Source organism: Papio anubis, chromosome 11, assembly GCF_008728515.1.
Source record: "Papio anubis isolate 15944 chromosome 11, Panubis1.0, whole genome shotgun sequence".
Taxonomy (NCBI): Eukaryota; Metazoa; Chordata; class Mammalia; order Primates; family Cercopithecidae; genus Papio; species Papio anubis.
The window spans coordinates 93,365,300-93,376,792 of record NC_044986.1 but is presented as its reverse complement, the minus strand read 5'-3'; the positions used below and the strand labels follow the sequence as shown (position 1 = coordinate 93,376,792).

Sequence of the window (11,493 nt, the reverse complement as noted above, 5' to 3'; positions counted from 1 at the left end):
TGTAAGAGCAGAGTTCTGGAGCAGAAATATGCAATTCAACTTTATTGATTATGCCTAAGGCATAGGGAAATGAATTAAGTGGAATTATGGATGGTGGTAAACAAGATGAAACAGGGTGACAGAGAATAATAAATATAATTTTTTGATGGATCTTACAAACTATTAGTAAAAATGTGTAATTCTCACCTCAAAGATGCTTTAAGCTATGAAACACATTTAAATGGAGTAACTAAAAGAAGATCAATTAACAGGATGTGAAGGGATTGTATAAACGTGAGAGGCTAGCAAGGCTGAAACCTTTTCTCCTCCAAATATTTCTGACATTTGTTGTATGCTTAAGAAAGGAGCATATATTTCTTCTAATAAGCTTTACACAAGTAGTTCTTATGGATATATCCTTTCAAACATAAACCAAAGCCAAATAAAAGTAAAATTTTTCCTAATTTTTCTTTTCAGAAAAGTTAACAATCCCCTATCTTAAATAAACTGATACAGTTTCCAGCACCTACTAATGGCTCTAAGATGTTCATAAATTTAATTCTGCTTAATGTTGGGATGAACTCTGTCTCCCAGCACAGCAGCATAAGGATCTATCCACCATTATTCAGAGAGCCCAAGGACAGTCTTCAAGTCTCTATTTTACCATACCATTCTCCTTATGTTCCTAGTACATTTTTTTAAAGAATTATGTTTTAGCTTCATAAGTGAACTACCCACCAACCAGAAATGCTTTTCCTCAACTTCTTTAATCTATAAAAATTTCATGCACACAACCTGATAAAATACATCAGAGTCAAGACATCCGATTGAAGTATTTTAGGCATATTTAATAAATAACTTCAGTAAATAGCACTGTAAAAAGTGAACTGTTAAAACTAAAGGCACTTAAAACAAGAATGTGACTAGTATGAAACAAGATGGGCAACTCAAATGGTGAGAAGTAAACATACAGTGGTCTGCTATGGCACTAATTCGAAGGAAGACTCGCATAGGTGAGAGCTGCTGCATAGCCACGGTACAAATTCACATGTTCATTAAAAAGGCAAATTGACTGCTAAAACTTCAAAGAAAAAGTACTCATAAAAAAAGTCTTACCCAAAATTGCAAACAAATACATTAAAAGATTAGAAGAGGTGATAAAAAGCACCAGACATTAAACAAAATAAAAATAATAAAATAAAATAAATTCAACTTGAAAGGTCCCCATTCAGCAAATACTTTGCAAAGTATGGCCTTTATGTAAATAGTGCTAAATCAAGGACTTTTTAGCAGAAAATTGCTCGGTTCTTATACCTAAGGCTTGAATTTGTAAAGTGAAGGCAAAAAAGTTACCAAACATTAAGTAACTCTTAAAATGGCACACAGGTTTTAAAGCTATTGGTTCTTCCTTCCTAACTCTCTGAATTTTTCCCATGGCCTGTGGAGATCAACTATTTCAAACCTATTTTACACCAGCAACTCTAAATGTACTTGTCTTTCAGATATGTCATCAGTCATGTCTAACAGGCAAATAGCAAAATAACAGATTTAAAACAATCCTTAACTAGCTAGCAGGACATTTACTTTGGATTCTGCGTAACTGCAAACTGACATATTTGTAAAGCTAAAAATCAGTTTTAATACATGATTAACAGAAACTCTCATCATGCTCATTAACTATTGCCCTTTCAATCACTGTAGAAATATCACTTAATCCAGTAAGCTTGATTTCAATAGTCCAGGAAGAAAAGGTCAAAAAGGCACAATGTGACCTTAGCTGACAAGAATAACCATCCTGTCTCAAGTCTTTTGTCAGTCCCTGGCATGAATTACATTATTTTCAAAATAATAAAACATTTTAAAAATTATACATATTGTACATTTTCAAAACCTGCACATGAGCCAAACCATGGCAATATTGCCCTAAAGCTACCTAACTGTGACTATGGAAATTGCTACTTTGCATTCAGTGTTGTGGGATTTGCACAGGCGGTACTCATTTTCCCTCATACTTCGGATTGACCACAGTTGTCACGGCACTCTTATAAATAGGATTTTCACCCTAAAAAAAAAAAAAAAGAAAAATTATCACTCTACTAAAATTATATAGAATAATTTTTATAAATCAAGACTGAGTGTTGTAATCATCTTAAGAAGTCATTTCTATTTTATTTGTCCAGATATCACAGTTTTAAAGGTATTAATAATGGCTTATATAAAAATAGAAAATGGAAGCTTTGCTTTACAAGTCTAATGATGCCCCTATCTGGTGCTATTTCATTCTTGAGTCCTTCCCTCCATTGAAGGCTTAAGAATGTTCTCCATGGCACAGAATGTACTGTCATCGTGGATTCTCTCCTTTGAATTAGTCTGTAATGCCTGCCTTAAGGAAGCCTGAACTCTGCTGCCATCACTGCCTGATTCGTATCCCTTTATTGTGAACAGAAGGCGCCTGCTAATCAAAACGGGAATCCTTGGCTTTCACTGCTGGGAGGGAGGTGTGCTTCTGGGGTCTCCTACAGAAGTTACTAATTTAGAGGGTAAGGCTGCCATTGTGTCATGGACAGCACTGTGCCCCACCAAGTCACACTGCCAAATTTGCTTAGAATGTTAGATAATTACCATTCCTTATGAAATAGTTGTTATTCTTCAATATCATATTGGTGAAATGTCCTATTGCAATGTTATAATTTAGTAAACAGTATGAAATCAAGGCTAGTAAGCAGGCTCCAAGCCATAAACACAAGAGATCTTTCAAGATCCAAAAATATACTGACAGTGATGTTTTCAGCAGAAAAAAACATATCACTGTATCACCATTTTCCTTAAAAATTCTCTTACACTGCAAGTGCTACATGTAAATACTTGCTATAGCATTCTTTTTTCTCCTGTTCTTATAAATTGAAAGCAGGCTTGAAAGCCAAGTGAGAAGTGTGACCAAATAACACTTTAGCAGAGCAAATTACAGTGAGTACAAATCAAAAATACTTGTTAACTACCAGGAAATTTTTTTTTTTCAGGAAAAAATTAAGATTTTGGAATGTTGTTCAGTTTTGTATCTCACTATAGAACCAACTGCAGGTGATTTTTTGAAAAAGAGAAAGCATCTAAAAACATTTTTTGATCTAAATTTGAAAAATAGAAAGCATCTAAAAACATTTTTTGATCTAAAAGTAAATTTTGTTTTTAAATTTTATTCACACTTCATTGCAGACTGTATTTGGATCTGCCTTTTGGTGCCACGATTTCTGCCCTCAAGGAAGGTATAGTTTGGTGGGTGAGAGACATGAAAATAAGGCACTCTGATAAAGTTTACAATAGAGTTATGAACATAATCTGGGAATGGTATAAGAAAAAAGTTATCAACTTTAAGAAGATTAAGGAGATTTTCATTGTGAAATTGACTATAGATAAATTATTGGCTGGTAAACAGAAATCTATGCAAGGTCAAGGTGTAGGGAAAAGAATGGGACATTTAAATAGAAATATATATAGTTCAGAAGCTTTTAGAGTTAGAGGAGGGCAGGCGCAGTGGCTCATGCCTGTAATCCCAGAACTGTGAGAGGCCGAGGGGTGGATCACTTGAGGTCAGGAGTTTGAGATCAGCCGGGACAACATGGTGAAACCCTGTCTCTACCAAAAGTACAAAACTTAGCTGGGTGTGGTGGCGTGTGCCTGTAATCCCAGCTACTCGGGAGGCTGGGATAGGGGAATCACTTGAACCCCGGAGGCAGAGATTGCAGTGAGCCAAGATCGCAGCACTGCACTCCAGCCTGGCCAAAAGAGCAAGATTCCATCTCAAAAAAAAAAAAAAAGAGTTAAGGGGGCATATGTTTTGAGGTGAGGAGACAAAGGAAGAACGGCCCTAGAAGCCTTGCTATGAAGTCTGACCTTCATCCTGTAGGTATCCCATACCACCAAGGGAAAAATGTAGCATATAAAAGGCTGGGTCCCACAAGACACCAAATAAACCTCTGTGATTTCAGCTCAGCAGCTCATGTGATACCAATCAGAACCTGACAACATGCCTCAGTCCTCATCACTCCCCCTCCTCAAAATACACCTTGAATGGTTGCTGCAGAAACATGGACAAGCTCAGGATCCCTCAAACAGCATATGATGTGTATGACAAAACTGTGTACATCAAACTCTCAGCTCTAGTCCCAACTGAAGCTAATACATTATACAGTTTTGAGAGCAGACATTTCAAAATGGGGGTCAGGAAACTGGATTCTAGCAACTACCATCTTAAAAAGCCAGAGTGCAAATAAATTACACTCCGCATTTATATCCTATCTGATTTGAGGCTAAGTGCTACGCATTCCTTCAAATATGTTGGGAAAATAAATTACCATCTAAGTTTCTTTAAAATAATATATTTGCTAAATCTAGTATTTAATACTCAAGAATTATAAGGGAAGGACAAAAAAAAAAAGAAAACAGAAAATAAAAAAAGCCCTATACAGATGAGTCCAAAGTGTAATTTGTATGGAAGAACTTACCTTTGGAGAAAAATCTGTCTTGTCATATACACAAACATTTGTATTTATTATTTCAAAGTCCATTCAAACAAAAGTTTAACATGCAAGGTTAGAGGTAAAATTAAGCTCACTATCTGCATTAGGCATCATTTTAAATGAAGGTGAACTAAAATAATTCAGATTAGTTTCCATCATTCAGAGTGCATCACCCCCCCACCCCAATAAAATCCACATCAAGAGAACAGGGTTATATTATGAAAGGAAGCCCTCAAGCTCAATAAAATGTCATCTTTGTGCTCACTCTGGAATGGCTGACAGTGGTAGCTAAAGAACCATTTCTATAATGTATTAAATCTGTAATGCAGAACTGTGGGAGATTTGGGATCCACATTTAAACCTGCATAGAGCAGATGAGGACAGACCATTTTTTTTAACCCACTCCAACAGTTAGAAGCTGGTAATGTGACATGTTCTTTTTAATGTTCCTACATGGTAGTCTGGTGCCAAAGTAATTAGTGCCTACCCATTATTTCAAAAAGTTTAATGATGTAATTGACTGGCAAACCTTGGTCCGTATCAGAAAAGTTTTTTACAATCCGTGATGTAATTTCTTGATGCTCCTTCATTTATTTCAATTGTTAATTTCTACTTTTTCTTGAGAAAACATCTCTTAAAATAATCTGTAGCCATCAAATTGCCTGGACTTCAATAATGCATAGAGAAATGTTTACCAAACTTTTGCTTCTTGAATTACATAAAATGCTTATTTTAGCAACATTTTAGCCATATATACATTATAAACATTAAGTTTAAGTAACATTTACTCATTATTTCCTTCAAAATACAATTAAAGGTACAGCAAGGGTGAAAATTTCACCTCAGTAGGTCAGAAACTTTTTCTCCTGTGAGAAATAACCACACGAAATTGTCAACATTTGCCTATTTTTGACCTACAACTAAAGAAAATAATATCTATTAAAAAAAAAAAAAAGCCTGGCAATGTCATTGGCTAATCAGTTTTCCTCTAAAAATGACTTTCTGTAAAGTACTAAGTGAGAACGAGAAAAATGTGTTGTCTCAGACTAACACAAATTTGTACCAACCTGCTCGTATGTTAAATTTGAATATAATTTTCTGCCAACAAATTTAAGTTTAAAAAGTCTTACGATCTACTTAGAAATAAAAATCTGACAAGTTAATGATTTCTAATGTTATCAGTACTTCCCATATCACTTGTAACTATTAAACATTCCTGTCTTTTAAGCTCTTATTCATGATCAGTTTGTAAGCACTCTCTCAACAGTCAATAAGCACAACTGCAGCACTGGGTTCCATGTATTAAAGTGATGTCCCTAATATGATGTTTGCCAACGGCAGCAGTGTTAACTCTGACAGAGTAACAACAAATTGTAAAAAGGCTATAAATCTCTATAAAGAGTGATCTACCTCTTCCTAACCAGGTAACAGGGACTTCTGAAGATACATAACTGCCACGAAGTACAATGCCGTAGACAAGAACATGGACTCTGGAGCCCAACTGCCTGGGTTCAAATTTCAGCTCTCTGACTGACTAGCCATGGGAACTTGGTCAAGTTACATAACCCTTATGTGTCTCAGTTTTCTCATATGTAAAACATTCCTACAACTTTCACTATGAAGATTAAATATAGATTAAGAGTTTAGAATCATGCCTGAGACGCAATGATCTGTATGTGTCACCAACACTGTCTTTATCTGCACAATAAGGTAGGCAGTGAGAAAAGTGGAAATCTTCCAGGCCCTATTATAGTCAGACAGTTGGGAAAAGGAGGAAGAGTTCTCAATCACCAGTCAGGAGAATTTAGTTCTAATCACAGTTAACCTTTGTTATCAGAGTTTTAGGGGCTTGCATGATTATATTAGAATATGCTGGAAACATTTCATGAAAATTCAGGTATGAAGTTATAAACTTACATTTGAAAATTAGAATCATTCTCACATACACAGACACACACACATATATATATAATACACATACATATATATGGTCTTCTGGCTTTTAATGAAATTTCAAGTTATATTCAAGAAACTGATCTCAAATCTTTTGAGAGCCAATAATGATACTGTAGTTGCATACCATACAAATATCACACTAGGTTACATTTAATTTTCTATTCTGCAATTTGGATTTCATGATCAATTTTCACTATCCGACCCTAAAATTTACTCATAACAAATTTGTTATTTAAGGATAATACTGGTGGGGCACAGTGGCTCACACTTGTAATCCCAGCACTTTGGGAGGCCAAGGCAGGTGGAACACCAGAGGTCAGGACTTCAAGGCCAGCCCAGCCAACATGGTGAAACCCCGTCTCTACTAAAAATAAAAATATTAGCCTAGCGTGGTGGCAGGCACCTGTAATCCCAGATACTCGGGAGGCTGAGGCAGGAGAATCGCTGGAATCTGGAAAGCAGAGGTTGCAGTGAGCTGTCATCACACCACTGCACTCCAGGTTGGGCGACAGAGCAAGACTCTGTCTCAAAAAAAAAGAAAAAGAAAAAGAAAAAAGGATAATATTATTCTAGGCATAGGACTGTTGTGAGGATTAGAGCTGACAGGCTGATTTCATATACTGGAGTGCATCTGCCAAATACAACCACCCCATACAATACAGAGTACTGACTCCCTGTGATAGATGAGAAGTGAAGTGGCTCAATGCTGTTCTGCTTACTAAGTGGAAGAGGTGGGATTTGACCTAATGTCTAACTAATTGCAAAGCACATTCTCTTTTCACTACAACATAGCTGCTGTTCTATATCACATGACTTATTTTACAGTCTTTCTAAGAAAAACGCGAAGTTAACACACAAAAAGAAAAGCCACAATAGCGATATTTAAAGCCAGACTTAAAAAAAGACCAGCAATAGTGATAAGGACACACAGTGCAGTAAAAAAGATAAAAGTTCACATGCAAAGGCAGAAAGTGAAGGAAAATACGAACGGCAATTTAGAGACCAGCTTTACGTCCGTAGTTTGGATTCTTGAAATTATTAATAGGACTCTTGTAAATCGGATTTTCTTGCTAAAGTAAAAGAAATAGTTTCTAATGATTTCATCAGAAAAAAAAAGGACATTTATAGTGTTCAAACACTATAAAGGGAATTTTTTTTCTATTTCTACCCTTCTGCAATTTATAATTTAAAAAATTGATAATTTTAAAAAACCCAAGGAAATTGTAGTAAAGTGCAACTAACTACAATTCATTTACAATTTAAAAATACTGAAGATTGTCATTGCTTTCTTGTATCAAAAGATGGATACACAAAGGCCAACATTTGGTTACCCCACCCTCTGACTCCTTATTTCAAAGCTCTAAAAATGCTAACATAAACTTTCAGTCACTTAGGGCTTTTAAGATTTTTATAAGCTAAGGTTTACTGAGATACAATTTTCATAGAGGAACACACATCTTTTTAAAGTACATAGTTCTGTGAGTTTTCAAATACATAAATCTACCCACAATCAAGATCATCCCCAGGAAGATTCCTTACGCCCTGTTGTGGTCAACCCTTTCCCCCGTTCCAGCCCCTAGCAACTACTGATTTTTGCCCCTACAGTTTTGCTTTTCCAGAATATCTTCTAAATGGAATCATATTGTATACAGCAGGGGTGTCCAATCTTTTGGCTTCCCTGGGCCACATTGGAAGAAGAATGATTGTCTTGGGCCACACATAAAATACACTAACGATAGCCGATAAGCTTAAAAAAAAGTCACCAAAAAAAAAAAAAAAAAAAAAAAAACTTACAATTTCTAAGAAAGTTTACAAATTTGTGTTGGGGCCACATTCAAAGCTGTTCTGCTCTGCATGTCCTGGCCCACAAGCTGCAAGTTGGTCAAACTTGGTATACAACCTTTTGAATCTGGCTTTCATTGAAGGTTCTTTGTTTTTTTGTTTCTTTTTTTAAAGAAAGAAACAGCTTTCCATTGAATAGCTTGCTACACAGATAACATTATTTAGGATTCTGCCCCACATTAGATGAAAAGGCAGATTTAGGATCAAAACTATTAAAGAAATAAAAATACTGGCCACAGTAACCAGAATATGCATGCTTATAATCAATGTTTTGTTTCAATGGGATATATTTAGGATGCTTTCTGTTTTTCACTAAATGCAAATTCCTTGAGTAACTTTTGGGGGAATAAAACACTTAAAAATGACTTTAATGATCACCCTGACAGTTAATATATAAGTCTTAGGAGTATTACATTTACTTTATGAGCCACTTTGCTTTTTAGATGTTTTGTAACTTACCGTGTCCCATTTGGCATTCATTTTCTCCTTTTCAAATTTAGCAAACTCCCTTCTGTCATGAATTATCATTAAAAGCTTCCATATCAGCAGTAATGCAAGGCCAATAAGAACAATTCCAGCAACCACACCAGCTACAATTGGAATGATGTCTGGACCAGTGGGACACTCTGGAAAATAAGAAGGTTATAATAAGTACCACAAAGCTGGGCAATATCTTATTAAAAAAAAATACAGGAATAAACACCCAAGAGAGTGAACGCACACTATCCCAAAGAATCTATAAAATAGCTTTTAGAACTAACAAGTGAGTTTACAAGCTTGCAGGATACATAATCAATGAACAAAAATCATGTACTTTTCTATATATATAATTTATTTCCACATATTGAAAACAGAAATTTTTAAACAGTAATATTTACTATAGAATGAAAAAGCATGAAAAACTTACATATAAGTCTAACAAAATATATGCAAAATTTGCATGTTAAGAATTACTAAACACTGATAAAAAGAAATCTTTCAGACTGAATAAATGGAGAGATACTCCATGTGCAGGAGTTACAAAACCTAATACTGTTAAGATGTCAGTTCTTCCCAGTTTGATCTATAAACTCAATAGTATCCCACTCAAACTCCTAGCAGAACTTCTGTAGCAATCAGCAAGCCAATTTTAAAATTAATGTGGAAGGCAGTGAACTAGGGGAAGTGTCTCAAAAACACTTTTGTAAAACAATAAAGTTGGAAGACTCTCATTACCTGCTTTCAGGGCTAGCTATAAAGAAAGCTACAAGACCACGTGGTATAGCTAACAGATAGACACTCAGATACATGGAACAGAATAGAGTCAGAAATAGGCCTACACATGTAAGGTCACCTGATTTTCAACAAAGGTGGAGAAAGGACAGTCTTTTTTCAACAAATGCCCCTAGAACAAGTGGACACTGATATGAAAAAAACTGAGCATTTTGTTACACACTAAGAATAACTAAAGATGAGTTACAGATCTAAATGTGAAACCCCAGAAACTATAAAACTTCTAGAAAAAAACACAGGAGAAAAATCCTTAAAATCTTGGGTTAGGCAGAGTTCTGAAAGACAATGTAAAAATAAGAGCCACAAAAGAAAAACTTGGTAAACTGTACTTAATCAAAATTAAAACCTGTGGTGTTCAAAAGACACTTAAAAAAATGAAACGATAAGGAGGCACAGGCTGGGAGACAATATTTGCAAAACACCTAGATGATAATTTAAAACACTACAGGACTCTAAGAACCTGGCAGCTTCTTACAAAGTTAAACATATGCTTACCATATGCTCCAAAATGCCATTCTTACTATTTACCCAAGAGAAATGAAAGCTTATGTTTACACAAAAACATGTACACTAAGGTAGAAAATTCTAAAGAATCTACAAAAAGGCTACCAAGAAAACTAAGATTTAAAAAAAAAAAGTTTCACCTTCAGAGAAGTTGAACAAAATCAACACTTTATATTAATATCCTTTAACAAATTATCTTTCCTAGTATTCAAACTTAAATCAAGCTCTAATTTTAAAATCATCAATCATAAAAAAAAACTCTTACTACGCACTTGGTGTCAGGCATCGTTCTAAGTGTCTTATATAAATCACTGCATTTAATCTTCAAACTCTCCACTTAGAAAACTTAAAAGTGGAACTCTGTTTTCCTTATTTCTTATACAGTTAATTAGGTAATATTTAAAGCTTTGAAAGATGAAAAATTTCCCAACTTGACCTAAAATATTCCAGCTGGAGACTGTTTCTGGATGTTAGGCCTAAATAAGCAGAAACAAGACATACAAGATATGAAAAGAATGTTTGCAATCATCGCATTTCTACCTGGATTCTCCACAACATGAACCATGACCTCATTGTTCCCATTCACTGAATATGTAAAATAGAACCAACAGTCGTCAACATCCTTCTCCTTACAATGGGACACAGGATCAGGTTGGACTGGCTGGGGTAATTTGTCCCGACTTTCTACCTTGGTAATGTTAAAATAGGAACATTCCTGTGCGCATGTGTCTTTCTTTTCTCCTTTATTGAAGGCTCTGCACTGAACACATTCTCTGTTAAAAAAAAACCATATTATTATATTTAAATTTTATTATTTCAATAAATATTTGCTTAAACATATTTCCCATGCTAAACTCTTGTGACCAAATTGAACAAACAGCTATGAAGGAGGATCTGAATAAATGAAGAGGTGCATTACATTTGTGGATAGAAAAATTATGTAAAAAGATGCTAATTTCCATAATAAAAGATTTATTACAGTTCAAATTAAAACGCTATTAATAAAAGATAGTAAAATAAATTAGCCCTATCACATATTAAATATGTAACATAAAATCATAATAATTTTTTTTTGCCATGGAGTCTTGCTCTGTCGTCCAGGCAGTGCACAACCTTGGCTCACTATAACCTCTGCCTCCCGGGTTCAAGCAATTCTCATGCCTCAGCCTCCCAAGTAGCTGAGATTATAGGCACACACCACCATATCTGGCTAATTTTTGTATTTTTAGTAGAGATGGGGTTTCACCACATTGGCCAGACTGGTCTCAAACTCCTGACCTTAAGTGATCCACCTGCCTCGGCCTTCCAAAGTGCTGGGATTATAGGTGTGAGCCACTGTCCTCGGCCAAAATCATAATATTTAAATAATTTAAATATGTTACTAGTATAATAATCCTTCAAGAGGAAAAATCTTTAATTTGGC

General features: G+C 35.0%; 1 protein-coding gene across 6 annotated transcripts in view; it reads right to left on the bottom strand.

Annotated features, from left to right (window-relative positions):
• Positions 1–801: 801 nt before the first annotated feature.
• Positions 802–11,493, bottom strand: part of ITGB1 (integrin subunit beta 1) — a 57,214-nt gene continuing 46,522 nt past the window's right edge. For 3 of the 6 annotated variants that reach the window (XM_009214220.3, XM_021943165.2, XM_021943164.2), the window contains exons 14-17: positions 10,611–10,843; positions 8,754–8,920; positions 7,442–7,522; positions 802–2,041 (exon numbers count right to left, since the gene is read on the bottom strand). In XM_009214220.3, the coding sequence (XP_009212484.1) occupies positions 7,448–7,522; positions 8,754–8,920; positions 10,611–10,843 (475 nt within the window). In that variant the 3' untranslated portion in view covers positions 802–2,041; positions 7,442–7,447. The remainder of the gene's footprint in view (positions 2,042–7,441; positions 7,523–8,753; positions 8,921–10,610; positions 10,844–11,493) is intronic. The other 3 variants (XR_002524223.2, XM_003903532.4, XR_002524222.2) reach the window with 3 other exon arrangements.